The sequence below is a fragment of the Acipenser ruthenus genome, chromosome 3 (genome assembly GCF_902713425.1).
Source record: "Acipenser ruthenus chromosome 3, fAciRut3.2 maternal haplotype, whole genome shotgun sequence".
NCBI classification, from domain to species: Eukaryota; Metazoa; Chordata; class Actinopteri; order Acipenseriformes; family Acipenseridae; genus Acipenser; species Acipenser ruthenus.
Window position 1 is genome coordinate 80,889,278 of NC_081191.1, and position 17,169 is coordinate 80,906,446.

Here is a 17,169-nt window from a genome sequence, read left to right on the forward strand (position 1 = left end):
ATACACCAAATATTTGATGTTGTTGAGGTTTAATCATCATTTTTCTAAAACATAAACATAAATACTACTATTTCAACCACGTTTAATTGTTTCCGAATTCCACATTTTACAGAACCTTCCATAGCAACAACTTTGTAAATGGCCAGTTCATACAGTCAATCACATCACGGGTCAGCGAGGGTCTCAGCTGTTTAACTACACGTGACGGGGAGAGGGGGTGCGTGGGGAGACATATACCACAGACAAAGCCTCTTGGAAGTTGTAGTCTAATTGGGACCAACATAGCTTCTTACCAAAGAAATCGAATAATGATGTATTGCATATATTGTCTATTTTATCAATATAAATATACATTGCTGAGACAGCATAATATTTAACATATATGTTGATCGATGATTTTTATTTTTTTAAATCTAATCTCAGAGAACACAGCGGAGATAGTGGCCAATTGAGGGCGCACTACAAACCCCATACTGCACCAGCATTTCTACCCACTCCATCATTTGCTATCCGCAATCTCATTCACTGAGTTGCCGGCTCGGGAATGACAGCAACCTGCATTGTGTGCTGTGTGAGTATTGGTGTTTGAAAGTAAATTAAGTTTGGCTTTTTATCCTTTTTTTTTTTTATTTATTTTTTATTTTCGTAATTGTGGAAAAACCTCGAACATTTATTTTTTGTATCGGCTGTCAAGATTAAAATGCTTCTAAGTTATTTTATGAGTGACTGGTCATCATATATACGACTACTGCCAGGTCGATTCCATTACTTTGTGTAAGTTTAATGTGTATTCATTTGACTGTAGTCGTGGTTGACTGCTGTTCAGTACTGGCTTTAATTGTATGTTTTGTGAAATCAGGTGTCCACACCTATAGCATGAGTGCAGCAGGATAATTTTAGCATACATTAGCTTTTTAATATTAAAACAGTAGACTGCCATGCGCTGCACTATTGTATTTTCGAACCGTACTATATATTGAAAAAAATAAGAGTCTGTCCGATTAAAAAATAAAAGTAATCTAAGTATGTATGTGTGTTGCTTTATGTTTTTCCTCTAGGGATCCGGCATCACTGACTGACTCAGCGTCAGGGACATAAGCAGAAGAGAAGTAATAATCATTCAAAGGACATGCGCTGGCAAGTAACAAAGAGCTGTCAATTGGCCCGATAAGCTAAAAAGAAATGACATGCTTATTAGTTTTTCCCACGGAGTTACCCAGTTTAACTACTGTGCTAGCGAACGTTTTATTTGGCAGCCAACTAATATCTTTTATTTTCTGGGGAACCAACTCAACGTTTGGAGGGACAACATGGAACGAATTGTTACATATTATCGACCCGTGAGAAGAAAGAGGACGTGATGAAATCCTTTTACTTGCCTGTAAGGGAGGCACTATTCTGTACAACTGCCAAATCCAATTAAAATAAGAACAGAAGCAGCTAATTGAAAACAATACATGTTTGAAAGATACACATGGGGTTTCTCCTGCAAACCGAAATGTAGCAAAAGCATGTCAATACTGAGTCTCACATTTTTGTGGGAGAATTGACGGGATGGAGTAATTAAGTCCTTTTAAACTATCCCTTAATTTGGTGATTTTTTTCCCCCCTCATTGATTTCATATTTATTTCTGTTATAAAATTTCTATGAATTCTTCGTAATGGCTTCAGTAGGAATCGAAGACACCAGCACTGACTTACCAAAAGATCCTCCAGAGTATAACTTGGAGGAACAGGATGTCAAAGAACCATGTAGTAACTTCAAGTCCAAAAGTTTACCTGTTCTAAATGGATGCTATAGGCAAGGCAGTGGGGAATCGATACCAAAATTAATAAACACTACAGAGTCATCCCTAAACCTAGACCAGAGCAGTTTGTTCAGTGTAATGCAAGGGAAAGCCGATTCTGTGGGAAATGGGTTCTCACCCTCCAAATTCAGTATTTCAGGGGTAAGCAATGCTGCAAGGACTGACTGTAACAATGTGAAAAGCAAAAGCACTGGGTTTTCACCTTTGCAGATGATCAGTTTTCCAGGTAAAAAGTATTTCAGTGTGATTCTTTCAGATTCCCGTTGTTTCTTGACTTGTATGTCCTTTTTGACCTTTATCCAGTCCCTGATGGTGTCTGGCTACCTAAGCAGTGTGATTACCACCATTGAGAAGCGGTACAGTTTAAGGAGCTCCGAATCAGGGCTGTTGGTAAGCTGCTTTGACATTGGCAGTCTGTTGGTGGTAGTCTTCATCAGTTATTTTGGAGGCCAAGGACGAAGGCCACGCTGGCTGGCTGTGGGGGGAGTGTTTATCTCCGTTGGAGCTGCCATGTTCTCCTTACCTCATTTCATCTCCCCACCCTATCAAATTCAGGAGATGAACTCCTCCACTAACAACGAGGGCTTGTGCCTGAACTTTAATGGGACTGGCAAGGACCCAATGGAGACGCCAGCCTGTCCTAGGGTGCAGGCTGGAAATGACCACTCTCTGTATGTGGCTCTCTTCATCTGTGCCCAGATCCTTATCGGAATGGGATCAACCCCCATCTACACCCTCGGCCCAACCTACCTTGATGACAACGTCAAGAAAGAAAATGCATCATTGTATTTAGGTAAGAGCGAGATTTATAGGCACACTGCTTTTTATTTATTTATTTTAATAAAGTGTATGATCCAGCTCCTTATAAAGTAGCCATTTAACTTACCCAGCATGGTAACAAAGGGCACTTCATGCCAGAGATGTGATGGAGTGCCTTACAAATGTGACACATGCATGTGCACAATCTGCTGTGACTTCAGACAGACAGACAGCTATGAAGGATTGTCCTCGGGAACTGTAAACACCTTAATGTGGTGGATATTTTCTCCAACAAAGTTTACAGAGATTGACCTTTGCTATGATTATATCTAATTATTTGAAAGTCAGTCTCAGAGGCTTATCATTCAGGGATTTTCAGGGACAAGTAATTGTTGGGGGAGGGGAGGGGAGGGGGCATTAATAAAGGAATATTGCATGGGCTTCACTGAATTTTTCTATAAAACTAAAGTTACATATTTCACAGTTTCTACCATGTTCGTTTTGAGACCATCTTTGCGTGAAATATGGAGTGCCTTTGTCTCTTAGTCATTCATAACATTACTTTTTCTGCTGTTGATGAAGGTTCCTGGCACAAGTAGCAGATATATACAGATTTATTTTTCTATTCCAGAGTAAATTCTCATGTTCCGCTATGGCCAGAAGTTTTGCATCACCCTGTAGAATTATAGAATTAACACATTTTTGCTTCATAAAGTCAAATGAAACCTGCTGAATAATGTTAAGTTAACATATTGAATTACATACCGCTTTGTAGTTTTTCGTATACTTAACGAAAAACAGACAAATTGAAAAATGTGACATTTTGAAATCTAACACCAAATACTGTACTACTATTATAGCTTCTGGTTGACTTTTTTTTTGCGATATCATTTTGTATTTTCTTTGATTACATCATGGTAAATAAGATCTAAATTATGTTCATCCAGTTTCTTTTTTAAAAATGGTCTCAATCCTAAAATTCTAGGTGATGCAAAACTGTCGTCCATACAGTAACTGTACACGCATTGCAGAGTGCAGTCCTTTTGTGGCAACAAAGTGTGCGTGCCAGACCCTGATGCTATTATTATTATTATTATTGATTTAAAACAGAGTGCAGTGATTCTGCTTTTGTAATCTTTTCTTGCAAGGCTTCCATTAAGCCTGGTGTCAAAAGGTCAGCATCTTCATAACCTGCTCCTGCTGTTAAACTGTTGAACAATAGATGTCCTAATAATATAACACCCAGCGTCAGAAGCATGCTATCCACTTTTAGCAGCACCTTATATGTTCATTTCCAAGCTGTGATCACAAAAAAAGGTCTAAATGCTCCAATGTGTTTTGGGGGGGGGGGGGGTTGCAAACAACTGTAGAAATAACAATATGTTTAAATTCATAGGCACTCCCATTTTCCCTTTTTTATTATTGTAAAACGCTGTACTGTGTGTGGATGCTGCTCATTTGCTGCACCTAGCAGATAGAATTTCTTCTTTGGCACTGCAAACCTTCCTTGCTTATGGGGGCGGAGAGACTGAGCATGGGGATCCAAATACTAGGGATATATGAAGAATATAACAGACATTGAGAAGAACAGCTCTGATCTCGCGCTGTACCTGCAGTGCTCCAAAAAATATTTTACAGGACCACAAAACGGAAGCACAAAAACCAAAATGTGTCCTGTTCATGCAGAACAGTACTGCTGCATCAACAATGAGCTTAATTCTCAAAGAGATGCATGTAGATGCAAATGGCCTCCTCTTGTTCGTAAATTTTCTTATGTTCTTATGTTCTCCATTGTGGTTGGTGACACACAAATCACATGTGATGGCAGATTCCAATGGGGTTTGTCATGTTTGTCATCTTTTTGAGTAAGGTGTAACTAGTGATGCAGTCAGTTCATCAGCCACTACCTGCCTCTTTCTGGGAGGCAGTGTGGCCCACAGTAGTGGATAAAACTGGCGACTGCACTGGGAGACAGGAGGTCCAGTGTTGTCTCTGAAATATCAAAATACAAACTGGAGAGTCATCTGAAAGAGAGGTGTTGGCTGGCAAGATAACTGGATGCTGTGGACATTGAATTGACTAATTCTTATTAAAGTGATTGTAGCTAACAAAATTATTCCATAAAACGGCCATTTTACACTCCCATTAGCAATATACATTTTTTTATGTGCAGATTTGAAATGTGTTCTAGCACACATGTATTCCCATTGTTAAAATTGATATCTGGTACTTCTTTAGGTTAAAGGAAACTCGATTTTATATGGCTTTTTCTTGGGTTATCTTCACTTGTACTCCCTGGACCATTTCACCTCAGCAGTGTCTTCTGGGTCAAAGCATGTTAGTGGCTCAGAAAGCAAGTCAGTCAATTGGGGAAGCAGCTAATTGGTTATTGACAAAGAAGCTAGTGAAAGGGTGGGGACAATGCCACCCTCCAGGTGAATGACCCAGCAAGTACAAGACAGTCAAAAAGCATGGCATTTTCATTATCCTAGTGTAGAACCAGATATGTTTTTAGATGAAAATACATATATGCTACATGTGTTCTTTCAAAACTGCCATTCTAAAATGAATAACTGTGCATGGTGGAGACATTTTATGGAGCTATTTTCTTAGCTACAATTAGCTACAATTACTTTTAACAACTTGCTTTCACTAATGTCTCAAAAGCATATTGAATGATAACGACTAAAATTTGGTATGTCTTTTTACAGCATGTTCTAGCATCTGTGCTAACTTCCAGTCCACCTTCAGTTTATCTGAAATGAAAAGCAGGCAATGAAATTCAGTGCTTTTACACTATCTACGTTCAAAGACATGCACTTACAAATTGCAAGACGTGGCCCATGCACAGTATACAATAACATGTAAACCAACCAAGCAATAAATCATTTAAATGCTGTAATTAAAGTAGTTATGTAGATAAGCCATATATTGCAGTGTGGTGTGGAGCAATCCTTGCAAACACAGCTGTGAGGGAAGTCATTTCAGTTTCCTGCTGGTAATTATAGTAAAGCAGCTGTTAGAAACCCATGTTCACCCTGCATGCGAGCGGTGGTTAACCCGGCCTTAACAGTAATCTGGGCCAAAATGTACTGATTTGTATTTGTAGGGGTTCATGTTAAAATATATCATATTATATATATGTGAAATTCCTCTGACTGCTTCTGTGACAGCAGTAGAACAAACTGACTGATCTACCCGATGCAGCTAACATCTGGCAGTTCGGTTTAGTGTTTCGTTAGCATGCTTCATCTGCCAGGCACTGGGTTGATCTGATTCATGGTTGTCTGCATGTTTTAAAATTTTTACTGAAGTTATCCTTAGAAAACTGCCTTTGTTTCTGACCCTCTGCCAGCTTAATTGCCAGTATGTAATTGTGACAGGAATGGCTGAGTGGTCTGACGTCACGGCAGAAGAAGGGACCACAAAAACAAAAAGGTATTGTGCAGTGGCGCGGGCGCCGTTTTATTTAAAGCAACCAAAAATAAATAAATAAAATATCCAAACAGAAAACACTCGCTCACAGAGCAAAATAAATAGTTAAACAAAACAAAATCACGAACACAAAAATAATAAACAAAACCCAGGTCAGGCTGAGCATTTGCCTTCACTGTTCCTGGAGTTTACTTTTAGTTTCGTTTTAATCCTCTCGCTCACTCTCCTTCCAACACCCACCCCGCGTTGGAGATCTGCAGGCTTTTTATAACAGGTGACCATCTCCCGATTAGCAACAAATTAAATCACCCAATTAATTCGGGAGATGGCCACCTTCTGCACGAGTTTTAATTATTACTCCTGGCAGAGGACGAGCACCGATCTCGCCTCTGCCAGGACACGTTTTAAAAATAAACAAAACAACACGGCGCTACGCTGTCATAAATACAATACAATAAATCATAATAAACAAAAACAGTGACATGTCGTCCTCCCACGGAGACGGAGGTGGCACCAGCAGGTATTCTCCCTCTGCTGGTGGTGGGAGCGACACGTCGTCCTCCCACGACGGTGGAGGTGGAACCAGCAGGAATGCTCCCTCTGCTGGCGGAGGTGGGAGCGACACGTCGTCCTCCCACGGCGGTGGAGACGCCACCAGCAGGTATTCTCCCTCTGCTGGTGGTGGGGGGAGCGACACCCAGTCCTCCCAGGGCGGTGGAGGCGGAACCAGCAGGTATGCTCCCTCTGCTGGCGGAGGTGGGAGCGACTCACAGTCCTCCCAGGGCGACGGAGGTGGCACCAGCAGGAATGCTCCCTCTGCTGGCGGAGGTGGGAGCAACTCACAGTCCTCCCATGGAGATGGAGGCGGCACCAGCAGGTATTCCCCCTCTGCTGGCAGGTACCTGGGCTGTGGACCTTCGGCCTTCCCCTTCTTGGGCCGTGGACGCACCGACTCCCCTCTCTTGGGCCGTGGACGCTCCGACTCCCCCCTCTTGGGCCGTGGACGCACCGACTCCCCCCTCTCGGGCCGTGGACGCACCGACTCCCCCCTCTCGGGCCGTGGACGCACCGACTCCCCCCTCTCGGGCCGTGGACGCACCGACTCCTCCCTTTTAGGCGCAGGACGTTCGGGCTCCTCCCTTTTAGGCGCAGGACGTTCGGGCTCCTCCCTTTTAGGCGCAGGATGCTCGGGCTCCTCCCTTTTAGGCGCAGGACGCTCGGGCTCCTCCCTTTTAGGCGCAGGACGCTCGGGCTCCTCCCACTCAGGCGCAGGACATTCAGTCTCCCTCTCCAGGTCTCCTCTCTCAAGTGGTGGTGGGACCAGCAGGCACTCTCCCTCTGCTGGTGGGAATGGGCATAGCAGGCACCCCTCTGACAGGAGAGGGCAGTTGAGTGGAGAATGTCCCCGCTCACCGCAGATGGGGCACCAGCAGTCATGCATGACCGCCCGGAGGATGGCATCCCAGCTGCTCTCCCGCTTGGTGGCCGCGGCTGGTAGCTCCCGCTTCTGGGGTCTCCCCCGGGGTATCTGGTCCTGGCTCGCTTGGGCAGCCCACTCCTCTCCCTGGTATTGGGTGGGGCAGATGGCCACGGTGTGCCCAAACTCCCCACAACCAGGGCACCACTCCTCCACCACAACAACCCCTGGTGGCCGCTGTTGCAGCTCCTTTTGCTGCCTTCTGCAGCTCTTCCTCCTCTCTCCTCTCATCTTTCTTCCTCCCATCCTCCTCTTCACTCTCCTTTTCTCCACACAATCAAAAAACGAAAAAAAAAATGAAAAAGATGCAGTACCCTCTTCTGCCTGCGTCCTGGAGGCGCTGCGATCCCACGCAGGACACCACGTGTGACAGGAATGGCTGAGTGGTCTGACGTCACGGCAGAAGAAGGGACCACAAAAACAAAAAGGTATTGTGCAGTGGCGCGGGCGCCGTTTTATTTAAAGCAACCAAAAATAAATAAATAAAATATCCAAACAGAAAACACTCGCTCACAGAGCAAAATAAATAGTTAAACAAAACAAAATCACGAACACAAAAATAATAAACAAAACCCAGGTCAGGCTGAGCATTTGCCTTCACTGTTCCTGGAGTTTACTTTTAGTTTCGTTTTAATCCTCTCGCTCACTCTCCTTCCAACACCCACCCCGCGTTGGAGATCTGCAGGCTTTTTATAACAGGTGACCATCTCCCGATTAGCAACAAATTAAATCACCTAATTAATTCGGGAGATGGCCACCTTCTGCACGAGTTTTAATTATTACTCCTGGCAGAGGACGAGCACCGATCTCGCCTCTGCCAGGACACGTTTTAAAAATAAACAAAACAACACGGCGCTACGCCGTCATAAATACAATACAATAAATCATAATAAACAAAAACAATACTCTGCACAGGGGCGGAGGGGGAGACCCCGATCTAAAAATAAATAAACAATGTACAGGGCTGCTCGCCCTGTTACAGTAATACACACCACAATTGAGGTTAATTGATGTACTGTACATAGGGTTGCCACCTTTTCCACAGACCAAACCCGGACATATTTCTGTCAGCTTAGCTCTATCAAAACTGCAGTATACTGTAATAGTTTAACACAATACCACCAGATCTCGGTACAAATCAATAATCATGCAGTAAACACAGCATTGTGCTCATGATATTTGTAGCAATCTAACTTGCAAGCCAGAAAAATAGTAGCTATATCTTGGTAGGGTAGAGGCTAATCTTACCTGAGACAATAGCTGTGGTGATGAGTAATGCCATGGCAAATCAATGCAATTTCTGAAGTGGCGATCCTGTCTCTACATGTTTTGTTTGTTTGTTTTTACAAAATGGCAGTTTTGTGATGTTCAGAATTAGTTTACAGCCATTGTGTCATGGCAAAGGTTATTAATGAACGTTAAAAACTACGGCACTATTGGTTGTGTGTTGGTAAAAAGAGACAAAATGAGTCAAAATGTGCTCAGATTTGGTTCGGGTTTTTCAATGTTACTAATGGCTACCGCTAAATATGCAATGTTTATACATACACATACATATATATGGTTTAATTACCATTATATATCGTAAGTAATCCATCTTTTACTGTAAAGGTTATGTATTTAATGTACAGATTACTGTAAACAGTACCTTTCTAATAAGATAATGGAAATCCTTTAAGCAACTAATGTACCTTATAACTGGAAATTTTGGCTGGTATTAAATTTAGAGATTTGCTACTTTGGTAGATTTTGACGTTTTTTTGAATTGGCATTTATCACTTAGCACGTTCACAAAGAACGGTCAGTTTTGTATTTCTACTTTTAATTTAAAAAACATTCAAATACATGTTTACTTAATGAAATGTGTCTGCTAAAACAGTATCTCATTTACAGTAACTAGTTATAGCATCTACAATGTCACTGCAGCCATTTGGAGAACAACAAAGAAGGCCTTCTAAAAATGAGTTACAATATTTATTGTTCTTATATGGCCCTTCAATTTTAAGATATCAGTAATTGGAAAGGATTACTAACTGCAGTACAATTTAACGATAGGCATTTGATAACTCTCAGTTTTAAAACGTAGCTCTGGTTCATTAACATAACACAGTGGAATGATCACAGTATCATGCAGTAATTGTAGGACAGTATTGCATGTGTGAAAACTAACAGTAAAGCCGAAACTAAAACACCTTCAATTTAAAACTGGTTAATAGACTAGCAAGCACTGGCAAAATCAGCTTTTTTTTATACGGTGCAGTACTAATTTATTTAGGGACTTTGCGATACCTGCACAGTGGATAGTAGTATCTACAATAACAATCCAAAGCAAATTTGCACCATTGTTACAGATTTTCTAACAATTCTGGCATAAACAATTTTGGCTGCTACTTAACCCCTTGTAAATAAATAAATAAATAAATAAATAAATAAATAACACAAAACTGCTTAACCTAAAAAAGAATAGTCCTACAGGTACCACAGTAGCAGGCACAGTTTACACAGCCTCAGAGTTGCTGATTGCATCATAAATTCCAGATTTCCTAAATCCATTGTTGGAAATGTCCAGTCTGCTTTTAATTTTCTAAGCAAATTGGCTTCATCACTCACTGCCGCTCTCATATTCACTTTGACAGCCGACACATTCTTTCCCTTGTCCAGTGTGCGCTTTTTTTAACCCATGCTGCATACCAGTCTGTCAGAGGGTGGGATCACACACTGTATGCCACTCTCTGATTGGTGGAAGTATTATTGGTTTGCTCCAGTCCAAACCGCCAATAAAGCCAAAATAAATTCCACTCCAAAATGTCCCGTTATAAATATTAAAGGAAGTTGGTGTTTCTTATGCGTTTCACTTAAAACCAAGTTTGTTAATATCTGCCACCCAGACACAGATGCCAATTCCCGGACTGTCTGGCTCAAACCTGGACAGGTGCCAACCCTAACTGTACAGTAGATTGTCAGAAGTGTGCATCAGGTGTCAGTTTTGGCTGTGTGTGTGTGTTGGGGAAGTGTGTTTTTCATTTTGTTATAATGGTGTACTGTACAGTTCTCTGTTTTCATTCCTCACCTGATCACTGTGCAGTTCAAGCTTTTATGTCTCTGTAGCTTAACCTTCCTTTTACTTTGTGCTGATGAAGCAGGGGAGGGCCTCATTATGCTCACTTAGCTGCTCTCTTTCACTTATATAACATGAGCAAGATGAGAACCAGTGACCTAAATCAGTCTCTTACAATTGGTATAAAAATAAAACTTAAAGTCCAGTGATCACAAAGGGTTTAAAAAGGGAACTAAAGCAAGTCATAAAACTGCAGTACAGTACAGTTAAAAGATCTCCAGCTCCTAAACTTGCTCAGGACCCATTTCACACACCCTTATTTAGTTCAGCCTTTTATTTGGTAACATTTTTGGTAGGTTAAAGCTTTCCGATAAAGTATGATAAAATACGTTGTAGAGTTCACACATTACAAACCGGGCTGAAAAAGACGTGATTTAAAATTAATAAGTTCAACTGAAAAAACATTGAAGCAGTGAAAGTAGTAACACACTCGAGAACAAATCATTTGCACCTTTATTACTTGCAAAGAAGTTCAGTAGTGTTGTCGGTAAAATCTTACTCCCTACATTATCTCATTGGTTTTAAGTATTATCTGTTAATGTCGAGTGCTGTAATCTGCAGAAATATGAGCTGTACACAGTGTACTAGTACTGTACGTAGGAGTGTCTCCATACCACACAGCTTGTACAGCACAGCCAGTATCATGGGTCAGGGTTTTATAAGATACAGCTCTCAGTGGCATAGTAATACATTGCTGTACAGTATTAATTGGATCATTCTAGTGTACTGCAATGTTAAAGCTAATATATTGTCATTTTTAACTTGTTCACTTGATACCAAAGAACATTCATTTTCACTACTGTACAGTAGATGCTAGGATAACTCAATTTTACTAATTCATCAGTGCCAGGGTTTAGAATTGTGTAATGATTTTCACTTTGTGATAGCAGTTTGTTTTGCTGTAAATACATTTAAATGAATAATTCCAATATTAGATAGGATTTGTATAAATGCTGTAAAGTTTAACACTATTTGTTGTTTGTGTGGTACAATCAGGTGTTGCTCTTTCACTGAATATGGTGTTCAGTTTAAAGCTGATTACAATGCCTACACTATTTCTTTTCATCAAACCCTTATGGTTTCTTTTTTTAACTCGCATCTAAGGGTCACATTTAATAATACATAAATTATTAATACAGACAAGTTGTTATCAACTGTACAAACGGTGACATCAATTGCAGGAGCAATCGGGTACTGTACTTGGTGTTCTGTTTCGTAATTTAATCCAAAAAAAAAAAAAAGTTGTTGTCATTAAAATATTCAGACAGAACACGGGGGTCTTTATAGTTCAGATCTGAGAAAAAACAAGATAGTAACCAACACCTGTTCTTCAGATCCAGCTCAGCCACTGAATCGTGTTTTGGTTTAGTTTTTAATTCTTACTGCACATAATGCTGGGCGTCAGCCTCTACAGTCAGACCCTACAGTGTAGAGGCTGCAGGGTTGTACATCGGCCCCACACAGTGTTCTACTACTAGGGTACAAAATGGAACCTCGTGAGATATCCTGAGAAAATAACTTGTATAAATGTAGGTTTTACCGTACACTCCCCTTAGCAATTTCTCTACTGCGATATCCCTTTCTGTGAATGGTAAAGTACAGTGGATAGTGGAGCCTCAGTACTGTACAGTAGAAATCTCAAATAGCTTGCATCTGAACCACAAATCAAAGATCTGCATGCTCAGGAAATAACTTTCACACCAGTTTGAGGTGGTGTCCATAAAAATAAAAATAAATCAAAGCCCCACCATAATTACATGGCAATTCTTACCATATAAGCAGGAATATTAATTGTGGTTCCACCCCTTAAAAAAGCATATCCCCCCCCCCAAGGGACAGTATCCCTTTACTGTATGCCCAATAGGATATGTGTAACAACCCTGAACTACTGTAACAATGTGGTACCAAGTAAAATCCTAGATGAATGTCATTTAAGGTTTTTGAAATGCCAGTGCTTCTTGGCAAACACCTTCTTGCTCTCCTTTCTGGCTGTTCTCCAGGACTTGCATTTGGAGCTTCCTGTATTGTTTTTCCTGGTCTAGAATTGTCATGATAATCAGCAGCTTTATGAATTAATGGGTGGATTTCTAAGTAGCCTGGTTCTGTGTCTAGGGGTTAAAGAGCCCTGCATTATAATCATATACAGTGTCCATGCAGTTTAGGAAAAGCCTGTCTGGTTGTAGCCAGTCCATAAGCAACCCTACAGTATCACACACCACACTGCAAGTCATTCCTGATTTACAGTAATTAAGTATTGCAGTATTCTGGAATTATTTGTATTTATTTTATTTAAGAAAGAAACTGTATTACATACATACTACTGTAGGCCTAACTGCTCATCACACAAATAAAAATCAGCTTTACAGATTTAATTGAAACAACTGCTATTGCAAACCAGCAAAGTAAGTTTTATCCATGCACTAGATAAAGGGGATGTACTCTGTACTGTCAATCGATCAATCAAGCTTTATTTTATATAAAAAAAAAGCAGTGTGGAGCAGTGGTTAGGGCTCTGGACTCCAGACCAGAGGGTCATGGGTTCAATCCCCAGTGGGGGACACTGCTGTTGTACCCTTGAGCAAGGTACTTTACCTAAAATTGCTCCAGTAAAAACCCAACTGTATAAATGGGTAATTGTATGTAAAAAATAATGTGATATCTTGTAACAATTGTAAGTCGCCCTGGATAAGAGCGTCTGCTAAGAAATAAATAATAATAATAATATAGCGCCTTTCATAGTGGACCACCATCACAAAGCGCTTTACAAGATGCAGTAACGACAAGAAAATCCAAAATACTTTAAATACAGATAAATGCTTAATACATGATATACAGTACAAAAAAAGCATAATACATTGTTTTACTGCCTATGGTTACCATAGGGGAATATGTATTTATTAATTATGCCAAGATGATCAATAATTTCAAAGGAAAATTGTCATAATCCATGCATTAAATCTTGTATTGTTAATCTGTTGCAGTATTTTTGCTGTAATAAGGCCATAAGGGAATATACAGACTACATCTGTTGTATTTGAATTTAATCTGCAATTCAGGCAGGGTTTTTTTTTTTTTTTTTTTTTTTTTTTTTTTTTAAGGTAAATACAGTATAAACCTCATATTCAATACTGATTTTTGTAGTAAGTTGTTGGCTTTCATAGCAAGGCAGGCCATATTGCTGATTGTGTTCTTTACTGTAGCTGTGCCAGGCTGACTGTTTCATTGTGAGAAATGGAAAAACTACAGATGTGATTCTCCAGGATTAAAAACGGCACAGGCACGTGCACCTGACTGTCCCCTTAGCTACAGTGCTTGATGTGTATTTTGGTGCTTCGTGTGTATTTTGTGTAGATTAGTACAGGAGACACGGCTGAGGGTTCCCTTCTGATTCAGGCATGCCCATGCTGCTAAAGCTTGCTACTTTGCTAGAAGTGCGATCATCTGTCACTCACACAGAATTACCATTTGTATCGTAAATCGTACTGAAAATGTCATCAGGCCTGCTAGAATTTAGGCAGTGTAATGCTGTTTATGGTTTTAAGTGAAGTTCCCGTTCCTTTAGGCGGAGCATTTACAATGGGAAAATTCTGTTTCACCACAAGGGTGTTCCCTAAACCAAAGTGTTCTCTTAAGAGGTGATTCTATAAGCTGAGACAACTGTATTACATGAACATGACTTAGCAATGAATACCATAAGTTTCCCCAAGGACAAAGTAAATTGTACTATAATCAAATTAAAGAAGTACCTTAATTATCTCCGCTTTTTCAATTCATACAGTAAGACTCTTGTTATCACATACAAGCATGGATTTCCACAATATCATGGCTTACCTCTCCTTATAGCCTTAAATTAGCATTATCCTTATGTAATATTTGCGTGAAGACTCTGGTGTAGTTAATATGCTCTTAGGTAAAAGCAGTAAGGACTTCTTAAGCCAACAAGACTGGGTTCCTCCTGGTACTTTTTTTTTTGTCTGGAGTACAGAATTTAATTCTGTGCACTCTTTATGACATGCAAATGTATTCTAGAATCAAATGCTGAAATGTGCAAATGCATAACATTTCAAAGCCACCCAATCTTCTGAAAGGATCCTGCTGAACTATGTTTAAAAACACTATAGAATAGTAAATGGCAGAAATAGCAGTTATGGCATTACAATGTAGAACTTAAGGCTGGCAGGAAAGTGCTGTATGTACTGTAGTCCCTACAGAGTTGTAGTTGCTATTTACTGGGATGCAATTAAAATGAGATTACCCTAAGAATTTAAGGAATTGTGCACTCACAGTAAGCCGAGACCATGATGAAGGGCTTAGCTCTTGCACTACTTCCCTCTACACTCCAAATTCGAGTCCCTAACTGTCTTTGAAGACAGTGTTGTACACCCGTGTCATGTAGCGCATGTATTAACTCCACTTTAACAGGATAAACCATTAAACTGGTCTCCGATAGTAGAGTATAAAAAGTATACTGCATCTATATACAGTAGTTACCGTAATACCATGTTTTTTGTGTTGTTTTTTTCATCTACATGACAGCTTGCTTAAATTAGCAAGTGATATGTCTAATACAGTTCCTACAGCTGGCATACTGTGAAGTCATTTGGCTTGGGGTATAGGCTTATCTAGCACACATGATGCTGAATGGTACTGGCACGGAGCACGCCATCTGCAATACAATGATATCATTAAAATATGATCATAGGGGGCGCTGTAGTAGCATTTCACATGGTTAATTAACTGACACACAAATGTAAACTATAGCTCTATAAACCACAACCACCCGTTGCTTTTCATTAGCACATGCCTGCAGGGGTCTTGAAAGCTTGTCTTTGTATGTAACTGTTTATATAATAACGTGTAATTAATTTAACCAAGTGATTGAAAATGTGTCATTTTGTGTGTGTGTGTGTGTGTTCCCCATAACTTGTTCTGTGCCTGTGCTAAAATTCAGCACTCTGTCGGCAAGCCACAGCATGTGCGGATTTACCCCAAGCAGATTTATACCAATACCCAAGACAATGACTCAAGGCATCTTTTGTAAGTGTACCCATGCTTGCATTTTGTACAGTATGCTTCATTATGATATCATAGATTCTCTTATGTCAAACTTTTACAGTACATGACTATTGGTTGTGCTGTAGGTTATGGTTATGCACTTTTTCTTTTATACTTTTTCGCCTATTTTTATGTCCATGGCTGTAATGGTTGAGTGCTCAAAAGATGTGTGTTTCTGTTTTGAATATCAGACGTTTTCAAAGCTAGTTACATGCACTAAGGTTCAAGAGAGAACAGGGATGTGCCATGTGTTGCCCAGTGTAGTATTAAGAAAGAGATTGCCACAGGGCCCTGCATTGTTGGCAACTATCTGCCATCTGTGCCTTGTGAGGAAGAAAGATTTGCTTTATAAGAACCTTCACTGGAATGCACATGAGTGGGAGAAAGATAACACTTACCACGACCAAAAAAGAATAATACCCTCATGCATTTCTAGCTTGTCAAATTGCAGGTGGGGTGGTGGGAGGGGTGCTTAATGTAACTCCTGCACACTTCTCATGTTGAAAAGGACCTGTGACTATAACCTAAACATTAAAATATGTACATTACTGTCACGTTGTTTTATCTACTTATAAATTATTTCCTGTGGTACCATTTTAGTTGTTAGAATAGAAATTCACTATAGCGAATTAATGAGACTGTTCCACGGGCAAGCATTCTGGCTGTCAAAAGCTCTGTGAAGCCTAGTATGTTAGACCCTGTCGCAACTGAATGTAAAACTTGAATCGCGCCCGCAGAGCAGAGCTGATACAACAATGTAGATTCCTTATGACAGTTGACAGCTGTGGGAGTCTAATGAAAAGCATCTTGGGGCCTCCTGTGCTGGAGACTGCTTTGAAATGCCACAAATCACGCCGTCAATGGAGATAAAAAGGAGAGCAAAACAGGCCAACCTGGAGGAAAATGTCCTCAGACGCCCCTGTGTACCTGAAAAGAAAAAAAAAGAGACTAGGATAGTTTTTTTTTTATTTTAGCTGCAATAATTATTTCCCTTGTTGGTGACTTCTAAAGCTGCTGATACTATAGGGGCAACCTACGAGAACTACTATTACCATAAATTGTTCTGTTGCAGCATGGGGCACCTACTGTATGCAAAGTTCATTCTGGTCAGCTAGCTCCTGGTGGATGGATATCCCAGGAAAAAAAAAAAAAATCAGTAATTTAGAGCTGTTGTCATGTTGCTGCTTTGTTCTATTCTTGATGTGGGTTGCTTGGTAATTGTTGCTAGTACCATTCCACCCATTGAGTGCCTTATAACTTTACAGTAGGTTTTCCACCTGGGCTATTTGCAGCCCTGCTTCAGTCCAAACCAGCTCCAAACAACACAACGATCCCTTGTGAGCAAATGGGTAGTGGAAGTAAGCTAAATCAGCCAGTGCTTCTATTTGAATTAAAACAAGAGAAAGTGCATAGCTGCTTTTAGTCATCGACAGGGCAGCGGAAGAAGAGTGGGCAATGAGAGGAATGAAAAAAAAATCCTCCAAAGGCTGACAGTGGATAAAAAACCGTCCCCAATA

General features: G+C 40.4%; 1 protein-coding gene across 2 annotated transcripts in view; it reads left to right on the forward strand.

Moving 5' to 3' along the window:
* Positions 1-423: 423 nt before the first annotated feature.
* The window catches only part of LOC117435645 (solute carrier organic anion transporter family member 5A1-like), a 49,539-nt gene continuing 32,793 nt past the window's right edge, over positions 424-17,169 (forward strand). Inside the window, exons 1-2 of one of the 2 annotated variants that reach the window (XM_059017287.1) lie at positions 424-571; positions 1,059-2,601. In XM_059017287.1, coding sequence (XP_058873270.1) covers positions 1,662-2,601 — 940 coding nt within the window. In that variant the 5' untranslated portion in view covers positions 424-571; positions 1,059-1,661. Of the gene's footprint in view, positions 572-605; positions 775-1,058; positions 2,602-17,169 lie in introns of those variants that run through there. The other variant, XM_059017288.1, reaches the window with a different exon arrangement.